The 24,834-nt window shown below is 36.0% G+C and overlaps 1 protein-coding gene across 1 annotated transcript; it reads left to right on the forward strand.

Annotated features, from left to right (window-relative positions):
* Positions 1–13,028: 13,028 nt before the first annotated feature.
* On the forward strand, positions 13,029–16,649 carry LOC109151075 (calcium-dependent protein kinase 32-like). Its single transcript, XM_019298989.1, has 8 exons — positions 13,029–14,126; positions 14,419–14,542; positions 14,636–14,779; positions 14,931–15,083; positions 15,408–15,523; positions 15,606–15,773; positions 15,868–16,098; positions 16,208–16,649. The coding sequence occupies exons 1-8, from the start codon at positions 13,623–13,625 to the stop codon at positions 16,352–16,354; spliced, it is 1,587 nt and encodes a 528-aa protein (XP_019154534.1). The 5' UTR covers positions 13,029–13,622; the 3' UTR covers positions 16,355–16,649.
* Positions 16,650–24,834: the final 8,185 nt, after the last annotated feature.

Below are 24,834 nucleotides of genomic sequence, written 5' to 3' on the forward strand. Positions count from 1 at the left end.
TCAAAATTTGTGTTTACATAGATAGTCATAAAGAGAGATACCTCTAACCTAAAAGAATGTGTGGGTGTATAATAATTCACATATTTGGTCGTGTTTAGTCCTTTGCTTTTAAGGGATATATAATTTGACATATTTGGTGATTAATTAAAGTTGTTAGTATACGGTTGTATTTAACTGATAGAATTTAATTATTAATTTTATTATTTTAGTAAGAAAAATATATCACCCCTACAATTCCAACCCCTATTAGCTATTCTTTTTTTTTAAAAAAATATTTATTTTTATGAATTGATTGACCTTATCCTGAATGAATAAAGAATTTGTGTATGACTAATCAAGATAGTAATTGTAGGGATTTTTAGCATGATGTTTTTAGTAATTGACTAATTTCTGTATAGATAAAAAGAAATTAATTAGCTTGCATAAATGTTTGAAACCATTTATGTTTAATGATTATACAAATCTTAAGACAAAGAGAGAGGGAAAAAAAAAAAAAAAAAAGGCTGATTGAAATTAGTTTTCTGTCTCCTCGTACCAATTACTACATGAACTTGTCTTCCGTGAATGTTGGACAAATTATACCATAGACTAGGATATATCTTGTACTGTAGATTCTGATTTAAAAAATAATTTTCAGATTTTGTACTTACCATGGTTGCAGTAGGCGCTAGGTGCTAGTCAGGCGCCCGGACAGAGCCTAGCGCCGCCTGGGCGCCAAAAAAATAGTGGTAGACTTGCAGTTTGACAATTTTAATGAGGTTGCTTTCAATATTTAATCAAATATGAAATACTCAAATACTTCAATCATCCAAAGATTCAAAGTATCAAACTAGTCTACGAGTGTATATATGTCATATTATATATATGTATGCGCGCGCGCGCGCACACACACACACAAATATATATATATATATATATATATATATATATATATATATATATATATATATATATATATATATATATACATAATAATAATAATAAAAAAAATAGGCCGAGCCGATCGGGTTAACTCAACCGAAATGGACGAGTTAACTCGACTAATTTAGACGCTAGGCAGCCAAATCGGCCAAGTTAGGCGCTAGGCGGACGGTAACCTAGGCGGGCGCCTAGAGGGGAAATCGCCACGGTCTAGAGGCGCCTAGCGCCTAGGCGGGGCCTAGGCAGGCGCCTAGACCGATTTTTACAACCCTGGTACTTACCGTTAATTATTTTTGTACTTGTAAGTAAATTGAAGACACATCACATGATAATTACAGACACATAATATGATATTATAGACACATAAACTTTTAACTGTAAGTACAAAATATGTTAACTGTAGACATATAACATGTTAACTAAGATCTTATATGTGTACCGTTAACATATTTTGTACCTGCAGTTAACAATATATGTGTAGTTATTATGTTATGTATCTGTGATTATTATGTTATGTGGCTTCAATTTATTTACAATTAAAGAAATTGTTAACCGCAACCTTTGCAGGTACAAAATGTGTTAACCACATAAACATAATTTTTGAATCAGGTTTCATAATACAATATAAACTCTGTTCATGATATAATAATTGTAAATGTATCGTTAATTAATGTGTTGACCGACCGCAAAATATCTTATGGTCCACTCGCTAATTACCACTGATTATTCCATGTCAAATGTTATAAATTGAATATTCATTTTATTTTTATTTAATTAAAAAAAAATCATGGAATTGATCAATATTCGAGAAGCCAATTAGCGGAGCTTTTTCAAACCTGTGCTCATAACAAATCAATCATCTAGAGCACACATACTTCATAGAATTCCCTTGTTTAATTAATTTCTTTAGGAATTTATTGTGAAATTTTATTTGACTTAATGACGACCCAATTAAAAAAAAAAAAAACTTATTAGTTGTCATGTTCATCTAGAATGCATGTTGTCAGCACTATCAATCTACGTATGACTTCTCTGATCTACGAATTGATTGGAGTTAATTAAAGGTTAATTACATCTTATGTTTTGTACGTAATATGATTGTGCGAAGCACCGCACACAATTAGCAGCGCACCTTATCGACTAACCAAAGATTTTTCAAATTACCTGAAGGTCGTGGTCCTTGCAAAGGATTTTTTTAGTGCGATTTATATTTTATATATTATTTGTAAGTTATTACATAGTAATACGGGTTACCTAGTGCACACATTTACATAATGATTATGAGTTTCTCTTGACAACAATAATAATAATATGCATTTTGTTGGAATTTTTTCAATGTTGTCTTCGGTGTTTTGCTCACTCAAATTTGATCGGTGAGAATGACTTGTCATGAAGTGGTCGGGCTCGACTGCTAGAGTTCTTGCCCTATCTATGCCTTGCCAAATCCTTTGAGTGATTTGAAAATTCTACAATTCTTTGTTTTTTGTGGGGTGCGCCCGCTCTCTTTTGGATGGGTAATCAATGCCATTAGATAGAAATTCTTGTTGCTTTTGTAGTTTCGTCCTTTGCATCATGGTAGTGTTGCAAATGATTTTTTTTTTTTATTTTTTTAATATCATTGAGGGTTTGGTCGCTGATTTTGCTCTTTCGGTTCGGAGGAGGATGTCTTGGATTAAATGAGGCTTAAACTTAACTGTGTTGCATCTTTTTTGTTATATGGTGCGACTAGGGGTGCTTAATTGCCTCCGTGATTCTGCAGATATTATTTCTTTACATTTAATTCATTCTTCATCTATCCATTGAAATATTCATCATATGGTGCTATGTTAATTTGTTTATACTTGAGCTGTTGATTGTATCAAAGTCAATTAAATATTCAAATATGTTAAAAAATAAAAATTTGCACAAGACCTTCTCACAAATCCTCAAAAGAAAACAAAATAATTAAAAATAAAACTCACTCATGTTAAAGGGACAAGCAAATACTAAGGGAGATAGCATAAGAATGGATAAGTTACGTTGTTATAAAATAATTCACGTTGGTTGCCCAAAAACTTCATATTTTTGTAAGAAAAAAATAAAATAAAATCAGCTGTCGTCATGGTGTTGTTAGTTGGTACTTGTAAGACTGCAATGGAAAACGAACCGCCGGCTTTGACGACCCATCAGCCAACTGCCAACCGAATGAGATTTTTTTGTGCATCCGCATTATCTTCTACGATATGATTATGCCTGCCAAACTCTTAAATACAAATACAAACTCTAACCCAGAAAATGACCGAGTGAATGTAATATGATTCTCGTATTAGAAAATTACGAGTTTAATTAATTCATGTCAATATTTTTTTCATTAGATGTTTTTAGTACGGTTCAATATCTTATCGGTTGATTCAGTCGTATTGATGGTCTTTCTTGAATTTTGTTTTTTTAAAGAACTACGCATAGAATAATCAATGATGAATCAATGCAATAGAAATTAGAATATGAAATAAAATGAAAATATACTTTTAATGCAATTCATAATATAAATAAATAACACAGGCAGAGATAGAGCTTCAATCATTATATTGTGTAAGAAAGAGAGAATGAAGGTGACAAAATCATAATCACATGTTTAATTTCTACATTTTGTAAAAATACTTATAATTCTTTACAGGTAGTATCTGTTCTATATTTTCTTAAATTTATAACCACCAATTTAAAATGATAATTAGAATACCATTATACTACATACATGATACGGAGTAGTTGGCATTTAATTTCTACGTTAGTTTATTTGGATGTGTGATTTATATTAGGTAGGAATTGAACATTTTTGTCTTGCGAAACGTGTTAAATGTTGATTTTCTATTTGCTTAAACCTCCTAATAAGGAGGCCAACTTCCCCTTGGGTTTGAACAATTTCAAATTTCTTCCCTTGCTTCTATTGTTATACTAATCGATGAATTTTCCATATAATAATAATAATAATAATAATAATAATAATAATAATAATAATAATAATAATAATAATAATAATAATAATAATAATACGATTTAATTATGCTCACCTCTGAATGCATTTTAAAATTGGGAGTTAAATAGGTTCGTATCCATTTTATTTATTATGCTCACCTGAAAAAAATGTTAAGTGATAGAAGTTTTATCTGAGAGTTAATTAATGTGTCAAATTAGATATTATTTTAGTTTAATGTGTGAATTGAACAATGTGAGTAATAAATGTGTATATTTGATCATTCTGATAACTTTTTATATTTATTAAATACTAGTAAAGTTGATGGAATTAGTTTGAGTTCATCAAATAAGAAGATGTCACAAAGTTATATAGTTTTTTTAATAACAAGAGAAATTTGCAGTTATTTTCTGAAAATGTATATTGTGTAAATTTCGCTCTTAATATACAAACACACAGAAAAGGTAAATCACACTAAGAAGAGCATGTGCGACAGACTCAATTGAGAGAATGTTAGTAAAAGTCAAACTTGTGACGTTCATGTACTAGAGTTATACTCCACATATTTGGTCATCCATTTCGGGACATTATAAAATCATTTTTGGGAGAGAGAGCACAACTCAAATTGATATTTGTACAAAAAATTTATATTATTTCTGAATAAAATGTTATAATCTTTTATATTATTTTTAAGTGAGTTGCAAATTAACTTGTTATATCATGAATTATTAAGATAAAATAATTTAAAATGATATATACAATTTAGAGAACTTTTACATTGATACAATTATATAGGTGTAGTGAGTTGTATGGGGTACTATTAACATCAGTACCTACAATATCGAAGTAACTCTTTACACCTATTTGTTTGTACTAAATACAAAACCGACATCAGCATTGGTTAAACCATAAAAAAATTATATATATAAAATTGAAAATTTAAGGAATACTGGTCAAATATACCTTTTTTTTTTTTTGAAAGGAAAAAAGGATTATATTAAAGTCAAACTCACAATACAATCAGGTGGGTGAGTAATCCACACCCCGAGGACAAAGGAAGAAACAGCAGCCTGTGCAAGCACATGTGCCACATGGTTCGCTGGCCTCTTGACATGGTGAACCAACACGTTCCCAATGTCTCTTGCAATGACACGACATTGCTCAATGATAAGACCTATATACGACAGGTCCTGACATCTAGAATTGAAATTGTTACAAAAGTTTAAACAATCGGATTCTAAAATTATACTTGATGCCTGTTGAGTCTTGAGCCACGAAAGTGCCTCTCTTGCCGCCAAAACCTCCGCACCGTACGGGTCGTGGTTGCAATACAATCTGGTGCCGCGGGCTGCCACGAATCTCCCGAAGTGGTCACGAATGACCGCTCCATAACAAATGCCGAGTTCGGAAACTGCCGCATCTACATTACATTTGAGGACACCAATCGGAGGTGGTGCCCAAGAGGCTGTTACAATACGTGCCTGGTCCCGTACCTCCGTGGCTGGCATTAGGAACTCCTTCCAAGTAGAAACTAGAGCTTCCGTTTGTCGACGAAGATCCTCAATAGTCCATTATTGCCTTTCCAGATCACGGCGTTTCGAGTCTTCCAGATGATCCAGATTCTCGCTGCCATAAACAAGAGAGATGTGGTTGTCATAGAATGGAAATTGGAATCCATGATTCCTGCGAAAGTGCACCCTTGAAGAATATCATCAACACCCCACAATTGGCGCGTCACCGGGCAACTGGCAAAAAGATGTTCAATTGTCTCCGTCTCAGAAGCGCACAGAGAGCAACCACCGCCAATCCAAACTCCTTTTGTACGCAAAACCTCACGAACCGGTAGGACCCCTTTCAAACAACGCCACAACAGGTTCTTCACCTTTGGTGGAACTCGAAGGTGCCAAAGTTTACGCCATTGTGTGAATTCTGAACCCGAACTTTGAGCGATAGAATCTGCAGTCTGAATTTGATAGCCTTGTTTGACTGAATAAACGCCTTTAATGTCATTGCTCCAGTACCAAGTATCTCGAAAACTTGGTGAGATGGGAGTCTTCATAATTCTGTCGATGTCTTGTTCCAGGAAAATATCCTGAAGCACTTCTAAGTCCCATGCTCCGTCAGTTGTCATTAAACCACTAACCGTAGCATCACGTAACTCATCCACCCGTGGTGTGCTAAGAGGGCCGCATGCTGCATCTGCCACCCATGGATGCCGCCATATGAATGTGTCTTTACCATTACCCACTCGACGCATGGCCCCTTCGCGTAGGATGTCTTGCCCCGCATGAATACTCCGCCATAGATAGCTGGGATTGTGGCCAATCCGTGCCTCCAGAAAACAACTGTTCGGGAAATATTTCGCCTTCAGGATGTGACTCACCAGCGAGGACGGTTTGGAGAGAATCCGCCAACCCTGCTTAGCCACTAAAGCGACATTAAATTCATGTAGACGTCTGAATCCCATTCCCCCGAACTGCTTTGGGACTGCTAAACGGAACCAGGAAGCCCAATGTATGCCCCCGCCATTGTTGTTTCCGTTCTCCCACCAGAAGCGATTCATGATCTTCTCAATCGTATCACATGTATTTTTTGGAAGGAGGAAAACCGACATAGCAAATATTGGCATCGCCTGTGCTACGCTTTTCAGCAAAATCTCTTTCCCTGCTCTTGATAAAAGCTTCGTCTGCCACGAACCAACACGATCTCTGACTCTCTGAACAATGTAATTGAAAACCGATATTTTATTTCTGCCTAGGAATGATGGCAGACCCAAGTATCTCCCGAAGTCGGACACTTGTTGCACTCCGAAAAAAGCTGTTACACGTTCCATGGTGTCGGAAGAAGTATTGGTGCTGAATAAGATACTTGATTTGTCGTAGTTTACAGCTTGACCTGACCACCGACTATACAACTCTAAACACCGTCGTACCGCTTGTGCCTCCTCATCCTTTGCCTTGAAGAAGAACATGCTATCGTCGGCAAAAAAGAGGTGTGATACCGGGGGAGCTCTTCTAGCCACTCGAACGCCATGAATATTGCCTCGGGCTTCCTCTTGTTGCAGGAGTAAGGATAGACCTTCAGCACAGACAATGAACAAATATGGGGACAACGGGTCCCCTTGACGAATTCCCCGAGTTGGTATAATAGTCCCCGCTGCATCTCTGTTCACAATAATGTTATATTTCACGGATGTCACACATAATAGCACAAGGTCAACCCACCCTCGGGCGAACCCCAATGCTAATAACATACCCCTGAGAAACCCCCATTCCATGCGATCGTAAGCTTTCGCCATATCGAGCTTCAATGCAGCCCATCCCACATTGCCCGCACGCTTGCCCCTTAGGTAATGCCCCACTTCACCGGCAACAATTATGTTATCGGTTATGAGACGGTCAGGGATGAAAGCACTTTGGGAGGGTGATATCACAGCTTCCAGAACGTCTTTCATCCTGTTAGCCACCACCTTCGCAAGAACTTTATAAACCACATTGCATAAAGCAATGGGTCGCAAGTCCGAGACACGCTCTGGGCACTTCTTTTTTGGTATTAACACGACATTAGCGTCGTTCAGGTCAGGCGGCATACTGCAATTTCGAATACAACTCTTGATAAAATCACAGAGGTCACCTCCCACAACAGACCAGAAGTTCTGGTAAAAAGAAGGAGACATGCCGTCTGGACTGGGTGCTTTGTCTGGTGCCATTGAAAATAATGCTGCTTTGATCTCCTCGTCAATAGTTGGCCTTGTCAATTGATCGTTCATCTCTGGCGTTACACGGCACGGCACCCTGTTCGTCATTCCTCCTTCAGTCGCAGTTGACATGAAAATGTCAGTAAAGTATCGTATGATTTCTGTCTGCATGGCATCATTCTCGACCCACTCTCCTTCTACATCTCGAAGCCGATTCAAATTATTCTGCGTGCACTGATTTGAAGCCATTTTATGAAAAAAATTTGTATTATGATCACCCTCACAGAGCCATAATTGCTTGGACCTCTGACGCCAATACACTTCCTCTTGAGCTAGAAGACCACACAATTCATTCTCCACCTCCCCGTATTCTGCTACATCTCCGCCTTCCCCTACTGCCTCTGAGTGTCTCATGTCGAATTTTCAACCGTTGTATTCTTTTTCCAAATTTTCTGTATAACTCTCCGCCCCAACGCCACAGGTCTTTCCCGCAGCGTTCAATCCGTTGCTGGAAAACGAGGCCCTGAGAAACACCCCAAGAATGTTCCACCACTTTCTTGCAGTCCCCGTCCAAAAGCCAGGCAGCCTCGAACTTTAATTGTCAGTCGTCTGGCGAACCGGCCGACCCTCCAGGTCGAGTAGAAGAGCACTATGGTCTGAATTTAGAGTCCACAAGTTATGAACGGACGCCTCCATGTATAACTCACACCAAGCTGACGATGCAACCGCCCGATCAAGACGTTCTTCAACCCAGTGTTCCGTACCTCGGCCCTTGCTCCACGTAAATTCATAACCTGACATGCCTAGATCAGACAAACAGCAATCCAATAAAGCTTCATTGAATCCCCTCACTAAACTGTCTGGATGAGGGATTGGACCCTTTTTTTCGGCATGACTAGCTAAATCGTTGAAGTCCCCAATCACTACCCAAGGAAGGGCGGATCGGTTACTCAAATCTCGTAACAGATCCTATGATTGAGCCCTCCTCGATCGTTCTGGGTTACCGTAGAAGCCGGTAAGGCGCCACGGAGTTGCTCCAGGTAAAGATACTTCTACGTCAATATGACTCCTAGAGTAACTTAGGAGTGTTGCCATTTCTTTCAACCGCCAAAACATGGCTAAACCACCACTCATTCCCACTCTATCAACACAAAGTAAACCCTCAAAACCCAATTTCACTCTGACATGTTCCAACCGCTCTGCACACAATTAGTCTCCATTAAGAACACAAGACTGGGTTGCTTCTTGGACACAAGGTCCAATAACTCTTGAACTGTCCGGGAGCCACCCAAACCCCGACAGTTCCAGCTCAGTAGACTCATTGTGCAGGGCGAGCCTGACCAGCCAGACCCGCCGAAATTGAGTTTTTTGAATGCTCACACATCTCCACATCCCGGTCCTCCAAGCTACATTCTCTCCGCCGCTTCAGATCCCCCTGCAGACCACTACTCTCTTCGGCCTCATTCACATTACTAGCAATCTCGCCTGGAGTAACGGTCGATATAACCGGCTTGTCTTGCGGTAATTCAGCTAGTATCCACTTCGCCCCGACTGGCCGAGCCTGGCGACGAACCCCCGCTCTCATCCACCCACCGTATGGAAAGGCCTCAATACTGACTCCCTCCGCGTAGGTGGTTTTACAGAATTTTTCAGAGTGGCCCAGGATCCCACAACAAAAACAGAAGGTGCCTAACTTTTCATATTTAAAACTCACCCAGTGTGTAGATCCGTCCTTCCGGGAAAGCTTCATCCGTCTCTTCAGAGGGATAGCCACGTCGAGTTGCACTCTGATTCGGTAGAAGCTATGCCATACCCCGCCAAAGTTATTAGGATCGGCATACAGAAACGTGCCGATGTAGTCGCCAATGCGGGCAATGAAATCATCCGACGCATAGATCGCGGGGAGATTATGGATCTGAATCCAAATCGCGACGGCGTTGAGTGGCACATCCTCCGGTTGAACACCATTCGGAACTTTGTCACAAATGAGCATGTGGTTCTCGAACGACCACGGTCCGTCGTCCAAGACGTGTTGGAGATCCTTTGGGTGCGGGAATTGAAATAAGAACAGGTTGTCCGCGATCGGAAGGGTACGCATACCCATAACCAGACGCTAGACAGAGGCTAGCACCTGTTGCATGTGATCAAACTTGATCAGCTGATCTGTCAAGAAGCGTCCCACTAATTCATGGTGAGTAGACGTCTGGGTGGTCGCGTTGATGTCCGGTGCTTCCATGCCGCCGATCTCTTCTTCCGCCAAAGACATGATGGCACAACGTTTCTCGATCTCGCTAGAATCCATGATCGGATGTTGAAAAGCTGATCGTTGGACGTGCGATAGATCGCAAAAGTAGTGTGTGGATTGATGATGATGAATGGTAAACGGGATACATGCAGAAATATATAATAAACCAACGTGGGTAATCATGATGATACATGATGGATAGAATATCGCCATAGTGGGAGAGGGAACCCTAGAAAACTAGGGAGAAAACTCTCTAAGCACTACCTAGAGAGAGAACCACGTCTTGGAATTTTTCTATTACAAACACCCACTGCTTTTTTTCTTCCTAAAATCTCAGGAATTAAAATACCAGGGGGACATGGGATTTTAATTCCATGAAAATGGGGGAATTGCAATTCCTTCCAACCAAACTAAGGAATTTTATGAAAAAGTTCAAAGATGATAGAAGGTTTTTATTGGATCCCTTGTGCGCACATGAAGATTATGATTTGACAGGCGGGCTGATCGCGCGATTCTTGATGGTCAAATATACCTTAAGTATATATCAAAATGTAATTAGACTCACAAACTAAAAAAAAAAAAAAACTCTAATTAAGCTTTTAAACTTGTACAGTTATCTCATTTGACCTATAATAACATGTTATCCCCAAATCACCTGCCATACAAATGCCACGTAAGATACCACATAAATTAATATTTTTTAAAAAATAAATCAAAATAATTATATTAAAAAAAAAAAAAAAAGCAACAACAAACTGACATGGGAGCTTCTTCGTTCGATCTGCATGAAGAAACTTGCGGCATCTCCGCCTTTGACAACTTTTTTTTTTCTTTTCTTTTTAAGAAGTTTTTAGATTTTTTAAAAATTGAGATGCCACATCTAATGCCATTGCAAGCAAAATTACCTTTTCAGTACATGTAAATATGTTAATTGCATAATTTTAATCAGTTTAATAGTTCAACTGACGAATTTTTTCTTTAGTTAGTTTATTTAATTACATCTTGGTATATAGTTAGATGGTTTATTTGACCTTTACATGACGTTTGGTTGGAAGGGAATTAGAAGAGAAAGGAATTGTAATTCCGTGAGAAAATAATAAAGTGAGAATTTTAATTACATTGTTTGGTATGAAGAAATAGAATGATTGTGAATTAAAAGGGAAAAAGTGAATAAAGACTAAAATGTCATTGTATAATAATAATATAACAATCATACGAATGATAAAATGATAATTTATCATGGAATTACAATTCCAATTTTCACACTTGGGGACTCTAGAAATTACAATTCCATGATTGGAAGGAATTGTAATTCCGTGGAATTGCAATTTCCTCAAACCAAACTATGGAATTGCAATTCCATGAAATTTAGTAGGAATAGATCGAATTGCATTCCATTTTACCAAACACCCCTTATTTCAAAATTTAATATACGGATAACAATAATCCTGTAAATTTTGACAAGTTCAATTTCTTCTGGATTGTACATATACATACATATAATATGAATTGATAGAAGATTCATGTTTTTGACCTTCATTAGACTTTGGCCTGGTAGAAAGGAAAGCAAAGGATATTCCCCAATAAATTGCAAATAATCTAGATGAATATAATTTATAACCTTTTAATTTCAACGTATCCAAGACTTCTCATTTCTCATCTCAAAAGTAATATATATAAGAAATTTCTATTTTTAACCTTTTAAAGGTTGACAAATATGCTAAAGATATTACAACCCGATATTATAAATTTATAATTTTAATTATGAAAATTTTAATTCTATTCGTATTGGGTTTGTTATAAGAATAAGCAACAATATATTTTATATTCATATTTACCTGACAATTATAACATTAGCTAGCTATTTGATAAGAATAAATAACTTTTTTTTTTTTTAAATATAGTGACGGAGGAAAACCCACAATTATTTCTTGATGGTATGCAGTGGGCAAATCTCACAAATCATATAGAAGGATAAATTGTACTATACATATTTTGTGCGACATGCTCAAAGACTTTAATTGTGTGATTGAATTGATTGAGAAAGTGTTAACAAAAATGAAACTCGTAATTATAATATTGTCCCAAGGTTGAATTCTCAATCCTAAGGGTCCCCCACACTCTTACCCGACAGAGCATGTGAAAGGATTTAAATCACGGTGATTCAATGGTTCTGCCGCTGAGATTTGAACCTTGATTTATTGTCCCAAATACTGCCCACTAAACCATTGAGTTAAGCCCGTGCCGGTAGTAATAATAATCTTAGATTTATAGATTATAGAACGGAGTGTGGATCATTATATTTCTTTTTGTTTTGTTTATGTTTTTTTTTTTTTTTAAATTAAATATCAAAAAAAAAAAAAAAAAGAGGAAAAACCAGCTCTCCTAGACTACAACGTATTTGACTGCTTCATTATACGGGGTCTTGTCTTTTTCTTCTAGAAAGGGAGCCGAACCACCTCGGACAGAGCTAAGCCTCCCATGACTTGTCATCTGTTTCAGTGTCTGAAGATTATATTTTATTCAGCAAAAAAGAAAAAAAAAAAGAGGGAAAAATCTCAAGAATATATATTTGTTATTTATATTCATGATACTCACACTTTATTTATTTGCACATATTTATTAATTATTAAGGTTTTGATAAATAATATAATAAACATAATATTGATGAAATGCTTATATAAACTAACAGTGGAGAAACTCTATTCATGCATGCACTCTCATAATTCTAATTATATTCATCACTTTTACATTCATCATTAAGAATCTCTTTTTAGATCTTAAAAGTAAATTTATGTATGTATTTTCACTAATATTTGATAAACTTGTGGATTACTTAATAAAATTTCTTTGCAAGTATCTAAAAACAACCCTTCATCTTTTGTTGGGAGTTATTTGAATGAACTCTTTCTTACAACAATTATCCAATATTAAGCGGCAAAAAATTATAATAAAATAAACTAATTAGATTATTTATAACTGATCGATTTAAACCAAAACCAATACCAACTTGACTGTAGTACGCAAGTGAATAACATCGGATAAAATAGCATGACACGAGTGATGCAATAAAGTTTTTATTTAAATAATAATCCGTATATTTTTATTTTTTACCACTTCACAACAAAAATGGCATTTTTAAAAGAGAGCTGAGATAGAATGAATGATGTCTGAGGGAGGAATAATGTGTTGGCGAATTGTACCGGTTTAGGAAACTGAGGAAAAAACGACAAAAATTCCAAAACCAGAGTCAAGAAAGACAGTTGTGGAGAAACGGAGTTAGGAGGGCAGCCTCAAGGAAGGGGGGTTTGACCCTCTCTTTCCTCTCCACATTTTTTTGTCAACTTTTTCCATGAGTTCACGCTAAATTCCTCTTTCTCAAACCCCATTAAAATCATCTCTTCCCCCCCAACTTCCTTGGATTTGTCAATATTTGCCTCTGCATTCTCATACCTTTTTTCATGAATCTCACTTTCATTTTCGTTTTCTTTGGCAAAAGTTACAGCTTTCTTTGATTTCTCCACCCCCCCCCCCACCAATTTGGTTTCCCAGGAGATCTGAGGTTTACACTAAAAATTCCTTTTTGCTTGCTCCATTTCTGTGTTTTTCTTTGACAAAGATCAGATTTTGGGTTACCGTGATTGACTGGGTTTTTAGAGTTTTATCCTTTCTAGTTAAACATCCAAGAACGTTGACAGAAAGATTGAAGCTTTGCTTAGCTTGTGCCATTAGGTTTTGATTGATCTTAGTCTGTGTTTTACTGATAATTTGAGGAAAAGATTAGATTTTTGAAGCACTTTGGATTAATGGGTAATTGTTGTGCTGTGCCACAAACTTCTGATGAGAGGAGTACAAAAAACAAGCCAAACCCATTTTCTGAGTATAGTACACATGGGAATGGGAATGGGAATGGTGAATACAAGTCCTATGTGTTGAACAGCCCAACAGGGCATGATATTGAGGCCACATATAAGCTAGGCTGTGAGCTTGGGCGTGGCGAATTTGGGGTTACCTATTTGTGTACTGACAAATCGACCGGGGATCATTTCGCCTGCAAATCGATTTCGAAGAAGAAGTTAAGAACCAGAGTGGATGTTGAGGATGTGAGGAGAGAGGTTCAGATCATGAGGCATTTGCCTAAGCATCCCAACATTGTGACCTTGAAGGATACCTATGAGGATGATCATGCTGTCCACTTAGTGATGGAGTTGTGTGAGGGTGGTGAGTTGTTTGATAGGATTGTTTCGAGGGGGCATTACACTGAGAGGGCAGCTGCCACTATGACTCGCACCATTGTTGAAGTTATTCAGGTGAATTGACGCCTTTCTTGATATTGGATTCTGCTTTAATTTCCCTGTTTTGCTCTAGAAAGTATATATATTTGATATAATTGTTGAAGTTATTCATGTGAACTGTAGTCTTTGGTGATTGGATTCTGGTTTCCTGTTTCGATATAGAAATAATGTTTGATGTTCTAAGTTCGGTTCTGCTAATTGGATATTACTTTTCTGTTCTGGTATAGCGTTAGAGCATGTTGATTTAGGTAGGATAAACGATAAATGTTCATCTTATAGATCAATTTTCGTTTTCATATTGCTCCAGATTTGCCATAAACATGGGGTCATGCACCGTGATCTCAAACCAGAGAACTTCTTGTTTGCAAACAAGAAGGAAACTGCTGCGCTAAAGGCCATTGATTTTGGACTTTCGGTGATCTTTAAGCCTGGTAATTAATGCATCTTGGTTGCCATATGAGTTGTAGTCCCAATTCTAGTGCTTATACTTGACTTACATGTACCAATCTTGTGCTGATTTTTAGGCGAGAAATTTAATGAGATAGTTGGAAGTCCATACTACATGGCTCCCGAGGTTCTGAAAAGAAATTATGGTCCAGAAGTGGATGTCTGGAGTGCGGGCGTCATTCTCTACATCTTACTATGTGGTGTTCCACCGTTTTGGGCAGGTAAGGATCTATCCACATCCTTGTTTTTCATTACTTGCTTCAATAATAACGCGAAAGGGGCACATATTTATCTCGAAAATGTAACCTGGGAAGTTTTTGATATATGTTCAATCCTTCATCGGGCAATTTTTGAACATTATTTTTCTTGCAGAAACTGAACAAGGAGTTGCTCAAGCAATCATCAGGTCAGTCGTGGATTTCAGAAAGGACCCTTGGCCTAAGGTGTCTAACAATGCAAAAGATCTTGTGAAGAAGATGCTCAACCCCGATCCCGTCAAGAGGCTCACCGCTCAGGAAGTGTTAGGTAATGCTCAAAATGAAAGAGGAAATACCCGAGGGAATTTTATTTTGGGGGTGCTTGGTAAATAACTGTTTGCTGTTAGTTGATTGGGTTAGTGGGTTTGAGTAGTTGATAGCATTAACTGATTATAGAAAGATGTTTGGTAAATTAGTTGATAACTGATTACATGCAAAATGACTTTCTCAAAAAGCTGATCGAAAAAGCTGCTTTGAGCAGCTTTTTGAATTTTAGCATTTTGGAGCAAAAAGCTATTACAACAAGCTAATTAATAAAACACTTATATTGAATTTTTAACCAAAGAAATCTCGGGACATCTTATGCTTGCAGATCATCCTTGGTTGCAAAATGCACAGACGGCTCCTAATGTTTCTCTGGGCGAATCAGTAATAGCAAGGCTTAAGCAATTCTCGATGATGAACAAGCTGAAGAAAAGAGCTCTAACGGTACATTTCTTGACCATTCATTTAAGTGAAGTAAATACTGTTTTTCCTTTTTTAACTTCCTGAATTGCTTCTAAACTCATAGGTTATAGCGGAGCATTTATCTGTGGAGGAAGTGGCCGGAATAAAGGAAGGGTTCCAACTAATGGATACAAACAACAAGGGGAAGATCGACATTAACGAGCTGAGAGTTGGGTTGCAAAAACTTGGCTATCAGGTCACTGAAACTGATCTTCAAGTGCTTATGGAAGCAGTAAGTAAACCTTATCGCTTGTACTTAAATTGAACCTCAATGGGTAATGGGTTTCTACAAAATCGTAACTATACATATATCATATTTCTTACAGGGCGATGTCGATAATGATGGGTATTTGGACTGTGGGGAGTTCGTGGCAATTTCTGTCCACTTAAGGAAAATGGGCACTGAAGACCACTTGAAGAAAGCGTTCGAATTTTTCGACAAGAACCAGACAGGGTACATAGAGATTGAGGAGCTACGCGATGCCTTGGCAGACGAGATTGATCCAAACAGTGAAGAAATCGTTAACGCTATTATGCAAGACGTAGATACAGATAAGGTCAGCTTTTCCACTCTCTCATTCCCTATTTCCCTTAGACCAATTTTGGCATAGTTTCTTAATTAATCATCATGCGAAATGGTTAAATTCGTGTTCTCTTTTCTCTCAGGATGGACGCATAAGCTACGAGGAGTTCGATGCAATGATGAAGGCGGGTACAGACTGGAGAAAGGCGTCGCGACAGTATTCACGAGAGCGGTATAACAGTCTCAGCTTGAAACTGATGAAGGATGGATCTTTGAAGTTTAGCAGTTAAGGTAGTGGATAGGTTGACAAGTATAACCACATCTTTAATTAGCCAAAGAAATTAAAAACAAAATTCTTTTCTTTGTGTTTTCTTTTTCATTTCTTCTCTGCTCGTCGGGGCGTTTTGAGCTTTATATTGTTTGTGCAATGGTGTGTGTGATATATGGGGATGAAAGATATGAGGTCCCTGGTGTTTGTTGTTTTCTTCTCTTGGAGGGTGAGGAGATTCTCATCTGCTATGCTGTAAATATTATATGAAGTTTTTGTTGTTTAACATATTCAATGAAGTTGTTGTTTAATACTCCTATTATTTAATTCATTTTTATTTATTATTTATTTATTATTTTATTTTATTTTTTTAAAAAAGGCGAAATCCGTTGTGTAAAGATCCTATATCCGGACTCAATAAAATAGTGTAGGATAAATCACACTGAGGGAACCACTACCTGGTGCCACAGCCCACAAGAAGCTCACGATATTGGTGTCCAAATTGAAATTGATAACTTAAGTGTCCAAATTGAAAAAAAGTACGTGATTAATATCACTCAAGTGTCTAACATGGTAACATAGCATGTCCTTGCTCGGCACTTTAGAATAGTCCTCAACTTGCGATCACTTTCCTCATTTTTTTTTGTTTTTCCTTTTTTTTTTTAAAAAAAAAAGAAAAAATCTTACTTGGCACTTCTCTATTTCTATGGTCTATAATATTTTTTTTTTCGAATCACGCATTCTTGACACGCTCGGGGCCCTACAAAAGAAATCAGTGAACACCGCATTCTTAACACAAGTCGGAGGCATTGCCCACTCCACCCACGTGGTGCTCGAGTGTCGGATTTGTTTAACCAGAATGTCAGCCACCTTATTTTGTTCCCTGTAAATGTGTTGAAACGAGACTTTCCAATTTTTTTTCCTCCATCTAATGCAACTATTGATGATATTGTGCAAGGGACCTCTAGGAGAGACATCTCCTTCCTTGTAGAATGTTAAAAAAAAAAAAAAAAAAAAAATCCTACTCTCTTCTATTCCTAGGGCCCGTAAAAAAATTGGAAAAAAAATCACCAATAATGGTGCTCTTAACTTAAATGGTATAAAGCAATTTCTAGTAAAAACAATTAATTGATTAGGGGCTAACCTTAACCAAGTTGGTCAGATTATTGATTTTAGAGAAAATGGTCAAATAGATCCTTAAACATTTGTTAAAGAGTCAATTAACCCCTCTAACTTTTTAAAGGTGCAATTGCACCCATAAACAATATATTTTGATGCAATGAAGCCCAAATACAAGTACATGACCTGCTATAATAGGTCATTGAAGATCCGGTCATTTTCTGACGTATTCGCCGGCGTATTTTCAGGCAAAAAAGTGATAATACGTCGAAAAATGACCGGATCTTCAATGACCTATGATAACATGTCATTTACCTGTATTTGAACTTCATTGCATCAAAATGCATTGTTTTTTGGTATAATTGCACCTTTAAAAAGTTGGAGGGGCTAATTGACTCTTTAGCAAATGTTTGAAGGTTTATTTGACCATTTTCCCTTGATTTTATAACCATTACAAGTTCTACTCTTAAGAGAATTGACCTATTGGCCTTTTTTATTTGACTTATCAACTATGAATAAACTAGACTAGTACTTTCTTGTGATCATTTACCGACAAAAGTCATAATGTGATATTTATTAGTGCAGACTCGGATAATAACTATTTAAGAATATAATACATTACTACATTAGTACTAAATTAAAAGGAACGATTTATTATTATTAGAGCATCCACATTAGTTGGGGAGATTTGGGAGATAATGTAAGAGTGATTAGGAAAGAGAATGTGGGAGGGGAGAGAAAAAAAGAAAAAAAAATAACAAAACAAAAATTGAAAAAAAAAATAATAGGAACCTGCCGCGTCAGGCGCGCTGCTACACGGGCGCATGCATTGCACGCGCCCGTGTACACAGCCAGTGTATTTTTTTTTTCTTTTTTTTTTTTCTGACATTATCCCATAACTTGCAGGATAAATATTTCCACAAATAATCCCACCCCACATTTGTTATTATCCCCACCCAAGATAATTCATCTGACATTATCTCCTTAATATCCACTGATGTGGATGCTCTTATTTTTTTTGGGAACCGTGTGACCCAATCAACCAGATTTTTTAAGGCCCATAAGAAACTAGATAAACTGTCAACGGTGTTTAGTTTGGTTCGATACAGCTTTCCTTGGCAAATTATGCTCTACAACCGTGTGCACACGGTTACAAAAACGACGTCGTTTTATTTAAAAAAATATTTTTGATTGCCGTTAGTTACGTAAATATATGTTTATAATTTTATAATTTCACATTCTGAATGTATAGTTATGAAGTTATGGATGTGTAGTTATACAATTCTGAATGTATAGTTATGAATTGAAGTTATGGATGTGTAGTTATGCATGCAATTCTGAATGTATAGTTATGAAGTTATGGATGTGTAGTTATGCAATTCTGAATGTATAGTTATGAAGTTATGGATGTGTAATTATGCATGCAATTCTGAATGTATAGTTATGAAGTTATGGATGTGTAGTTATGCAATTCTGAATGTATAGTTATGAAGTTATGGATGTGTAGTTATGCAATTCTGAATGTATAGTTATGAAGTTATGGATGTGTAATTATGCAATTCTGAATGTATAGTTATAAAGTTAATGGATGTGTAGTTATGCAATTCTGAATGTATAGTTATGAAGTTATGGATGTGTAGTTATGCAATTCTGAATGTATAGTTATGAAGTTATGGATGTATAGTTCAAATTATGCACAACATAACGCCGTTAATGGCAATCAAAACTGTTTTTTTTTTTTTTTTTTTTTTTTTTTTTTTTTTTTTTAAGTTGGACGTCAAAACAACGTCATTTTTGCAACCGTGTGCACCATGCATGGTGCACACGGTTGCACAGCATAACGCTTCGCTTTCCTTTGTCATAGGCTCAGGGCTCCTTGTACACTAAGGCATCAAAGTATCGACTTGTTATACCATGGATAGGTCCATCTTGCAAGGTGGATTCGAGTCCTAAACAACGTATAAATTGTGTGTTTTTAGTATTAAAATGATGAACTTCTAGAATATAAATTGTGGTTCTAAGTCAAAACACATAAAAGTTATAGAATAGAATTTGTGAATACAATATAGGGTCATCAAATCTTAATATGTTGATATTGTGTGATTGTAGTATTTGAAAGGAACTTGTGAATACAAAATAAGGTAATCAATTACATATATGTTAACATTGTGTGTTCGTAGTATAGAAATTGTGAATTTTTAAAAGGTAATTTAACATTTAGTATGTAAATTGTTAACATTTAGACCCCGGTCCTAGGGGTGACCAAAGGTTCGGTTCGAACCGTAACTGTTATTGTGCTAACCGTAATCGTCCGTACGGTTCCGATTCCGATTATAAAAAATTTGGAACCGGAACCTGCGGTTCCGGTTCGGAACCGGACGATTTCGGTTTGGAACCGTGAAATTAAAAATAAATAAATAAATAAAAATTGGCTAGTAGGCCACTAGGCTAGTGGCCTACTTTTGCCACGTACAACAAACAACATAACAATATAACATATGCAACAAACAACATAACATATAATTTATTAATAAAAAAAAAAAAAAGAATTCCGGTTAGAACCGACAGTTCTAACCGGAACCGCTGATTCAAGAACCGAAACCGGAACCGTATATTAAGATTTCGGTTCGAGTTCGTCCATTTCTGAAACCGGAACCGTGATCACCCCTACCCGGTCCACCTTGCAAGGTGGGCGCGAGTTAACAGAATAATTTGTGCAAAGGATGTGTCATGCTCATACATGAATGTCAAACTATATCGTGCACTTTGAATCCATTTTGTAAAATAAATTATGATACATATTCTTTTTTTAATATATTGTATATTATTTTTTTATATATTACAAGTTCATTTTTCCTAAATTTATTATATTTTAATATAAATATTCATTTTTAGTATATTGCAAATCAAAATAAACATATAATATATTAAAATTGAACTTATATTATACTAAAAAGCAACATATATTAATGATTCATCTTATTACATAAACTCTGGTGCACAATATTAGCAATGCATGGTAATGGGCTTATGTGAATTATATCTTAACCAAGTTAACTTTATTTTAGTTGTCTCTTTAAATAAAATAAATAAATAAATAAATAAATAACTTTGTAACTAAATGAAATTTTAAAGAATTTTTATGATAATAATTGACGCTTATATTGATATATAGTATCTAGTAAAATCACGTATAGTATACATAATTACACCAAATACTATCAATGATTTAAAAAAAAAAATCAGAAAATTTATAAAATTTTATTACTTCGCATTTAAAGGCGTTACTGTAAAATTATATTGCATAATTGTTTTCATTTCAAATTTTCGATGAGTACTGATGAAATTAATTAACTCGGGATCCGGATCATTTAACGCGAATAAATGAATAACGTGTCAAGAATATGATAAAATGATAATAGGGGGTTGGAGTAATGATACGAATATAGTCGCGGGAACTAATATTGTATTAATTGTATGCAAAATGCTATTACAAAGATGATGATAATGTAATAACAAGACAAGTGTAAGTTTAGGACATAAAATACAAGACACATGCAAGTGTGGATTTTTATACTCAATGTCGCCCCAAAAACCTCGGAGAACGCGGTGGGAGCCGCCTGAACCGCAACCGCCGCTGCAAGACCCGGTCAACACGAGGACCCCGTCCCTTGGCCGAGCCCCATGAGGTGGCCTGGTTGACCTCACTTCGGCCGACCTTGGGCCGACCCCGGGTAGTAGCCGAGGTCCTTTGGAAGGCAAACCCTTTCTTGATCTACCCGGACACGTGCGTAATCAAATCGGGTCTCAAGTCTGATTCACCTTATATTACATTGCTCCGGATCCGCTCCGAAATTATTCTATCAAGTACCTATGTACGATAAATAAGACTTCAACATTAACTTTGATGATTGGTATACAGATGGGATGCAAGTATGCAACTATGCAATCAGACTCGTTAATCTTAAATAAATAAATAAATAAAAACTATTCAATCATTTGATGGTGACTGCAGTTTTATCTAATTTGTGATTTTGTGTGTGTTTAGTTGCTAAGAATGACAACCTAGAACTTTCTCTTTATTGTCATTATATATAAGATGTTTACAGCACAGATCAGATTGGTACAATAAGAGTATATATTTTACTACTAATCATTTGCTTAGCTGCCATAATCAAAGTTCTAGCACGCCACGATTTAATATTTTTATTCATCATTACCTTTAATACCGTAAAATTTATTATTAATTTAATTAAATTTAGTGCATAACTTATTTGGTTTTAATCAATCAAATTCTATAAAGTATAAACACTTATAACCTTTATACATATAAAAACATTATTTACTCATGAGGTGTGGTGGAATGTGAATATCTTTCAACTTAATTAAAATTCTTGAGTTTGAGTCTTCAAAATAGACAAACTATATACTAATATAATTTTCATCTATTACAATTTGAAATTATTTTCGATGAAATTAAATCTTTAAAATATTATTTTAAAAAATAAAGTTAACCCTTTGCTCGGGTTGTAGCTATGGGAGAACAGTGAGAATCAACCCTGGGTTGCCCCTCCTTCGGATAAAAAAAAAAAATTAAATAAAGTTCAGTAATAATATGACTAAGTAAACTAACACCCATTCATATGATTTTTTAAATGTGTGATTTACCTTTCTTATGTAGTTTGCGGACTATAACATAAAAGTAGCGTTTATTTTATACACACCATCAAATAATGGTGACGATTTTCTTCGATTACAAAAAATAAAATAATGTATGTAAGCTCAATCATTGAAGGGATAGAATGAACCGCGTTCAGGTGTGAACTATCCACTCAGAAGAGAACTGAGAACCATCCAGCGCGCGCTACGTGTCCAAATCAATGAATCGGATGTAATTTTTAAAAAACTACACGGTGACATTTTCGTAAATAACTCGAACTTTAGTGCATGTAAATGTGTTATATGTGCAAGTAGTTGGTGCACTTTTGCAAGTAAAAAGTGCAGGTAAAATCACTTACAAGTGCACATATTTTCACCTACAAGTGCATGTAATTTTGCCTTGCTAACATTCATTTATCTGAGCACGTTCTGTTTTAATTTGCATCGTTTTTGTTCTTGTCGGGGAGTACGTTTAGCGGGGTAGTTACTAGTTAGTACCCGTGAAAACCACTTGCAAGATGGCTTGAGGGAGGGGTTTGCGACTTTGCGGGATAGGTGCACCTTTGCAAGTAAAATGTGCAGGTAAAATCACTTGCAAGTGCACCTACTTTCACCTACAAGTGCATGTAATTTTGACTTATTAAAATTCATGCACCTAGGTGCAACTACTTATAACTATAGATGCACCTAATTATCTAGACACGTGACGCACGTTGAATGGTTCTCAATTCTCTCCTTGACAACCGTTCGCATGAGGGTGCACCCCTATACACACACACACACACACACACTTTTTTTTTCTCTTTTATCACTTCATTTTCTCTTTCTTCCGTAATAGTAAAACAAACTAATAATCAACCGTCAAGCACCTTGTGCTCAGATGACATGTAGTGACTTTTCTCATGTGAGAGGTCATGAGATTGAGCCTCAGTAGAAACACTAATAACTAATATGGTTGGCGTAGTGATTCAGCACTTCTCCAACCTTAAGCATGCATGAGGTTAGAGGTTCGATCTCCACCCATAAAAGTGGAGCAAACCATCTTTTTGTATAAGGTCGATTAAGATTACAAGACAAAATTTATTTAATAGTATATATATATCATCAAATAATGATTATGAATTCTTTTTCATCACTAAAAAAAAAAAAATCTAGAGTGAATATTTGTATTGCAATTTGCAACTTGCAAGACATGTAAAATGTGGGTCCCGTGATGGCGTGGAAAGTAGCCGAATACGATCCGGATGACGTGGAAACGGTACAGCGAAGTTCCACGTGTTCCCGATAATCCGATTTGGATGTGACACGCGTTGGCCTTTAGACGGGTCATGTTCCGGTTTTTGTGGTCTTAGTTTTTTTTTTTTTTTTTTTTTGAAAACCCGTGGTCTTAGTTAGTATTTATCAACTTTGCTAATCCAACTTTAAAGATCATAATGGGAAAAACAACAAATGAAGGCTGTACTGTACATTGTCTTTTTTGAAAAGGTTGACAATTGAATGGCGCTGGTTGAGGCATCGAATTTGAGTCATTTTATTTCAATTTTTATCATCTCAACTCTCAAAGCTCTCACCAAGTATACAAATGGTATTTTTCTTAGCATAATTCTCTATTTATTTATGTTTTATACGACTACTCTTATTAGATTTTAACAAAATAATAACAATAATAGTGTTAACATGTTAAATAAAGAGGACGAGTATACTTGAACCTAACTAGATAGAGTGGAAGCGGTTTCATAATTCCTATTGGGTTTGCCACAAAGGCGAGGAGTACATAAATGCCCCCAAATTATATTGTGAACTCTAAATTTAAAACAACGTCATTTTATATTAAATTGTTAACTATGTATATATGTGTAGAACTAAACGACATCGTATGTCTATGACTTTATTTAGTGTATATATATCTGGGATATTCAGAAAAATCAAGTCTAAAAAGAAAAATAATCCTTAATCTAATAACCGCTATAAATTCAACCAAATATCCATTTGGAGGTTTCACAATTATTTACACTAGTTTTTTTTATTCAATATAGGACAAATGTTACTTAAAAGAGTTTCCACTTTCATTTCTTCCAACTCAATATATACACTTTGATGATAAATTTGTAATTCACTAATTATTAATTTTGTGCATATAATATGTAAAATTCATCGCTCACTTAAGAGAATCTATATCCAATTTAATCCGGTCCAAATTTGAAGCAAACTTACTAAAAATCATGCTACAAAATAACTATTTTAAATGTCACTTTAAATCCATTTTTAAAACAATTTCTACACCAACAAATTTAGATCGGATCAGCAATCCAATTTCTTTTTTCTTTTTGAGTCGGTTAGATATTTCGAGTCAGTCCGATTTTGCGCCTAAGGACGACAACCTGGAATTTTCCATTTGTCATTAGCGACAATTATTCCAAGTCGTGATGTTTACGGCACAGATTGGGACAATAAAAATAATATTTTATTACTAATCATTTGCTTAGCCGACATAATCAACGCGCAAACAACAGTTTTATATTACGGTTACAGGATAGATAACATGTCATATGATTAATTTTACTTTCTCTTGATTTAAATCCTCCCAAATATTTAGTCGGGTTGGAGTGTGGGAACCTTTAGGGTTGGGGTTCAGCCTTTTAGAAGAATTTTACTTTCTCAAATTAATAAAGCACAAAAAGGGCGTTTGGTTGAAGGAAATTTAAATTTCCTTCCCACTTAATT

The sequence above is a fragment of the Ipomoea nil genome, unplaced genomic scaffold (assembly GCF_001879475.1).
Source record: "Ipomoea nil cultivar Tokyo-kokei standard unplaced genomic scaffold, Asagao_1.1 scaffold0268, whole genome shotgun sequence".
Lineage (NCBI taxonomy): Eukaryota > Viridiplantae > Streptophyta > Magnoliopsida > Solanales > Convolvulaceae > Ipomoea > Ipomoea nil.

Bases quoted from the DNA above. Each gene is read 5' to 3' on its own strand.
- LOC109151075 (XM_019298989.1), top strand. From the start codon at position 13,623: ATGGGTAATTGTTGTGCTGTGCCACAAACTTCTGATGAGAGGAGTACA. The intron at 14,543-14,635 runs GTAATTAATGCA...GCTGATTTTTAG, and splicing joins TTCGGTGATCTTTAAGCCTG to GCGAGAAATTTAATGAGATA. The intron at 14,780-14,930 runs GTAAGGATCTAT...TTTTTCTTGCAG, and splicing joins TGTTCCACCGTTTTGGGCAG to AAACTGAACAAGGAGTTGCT.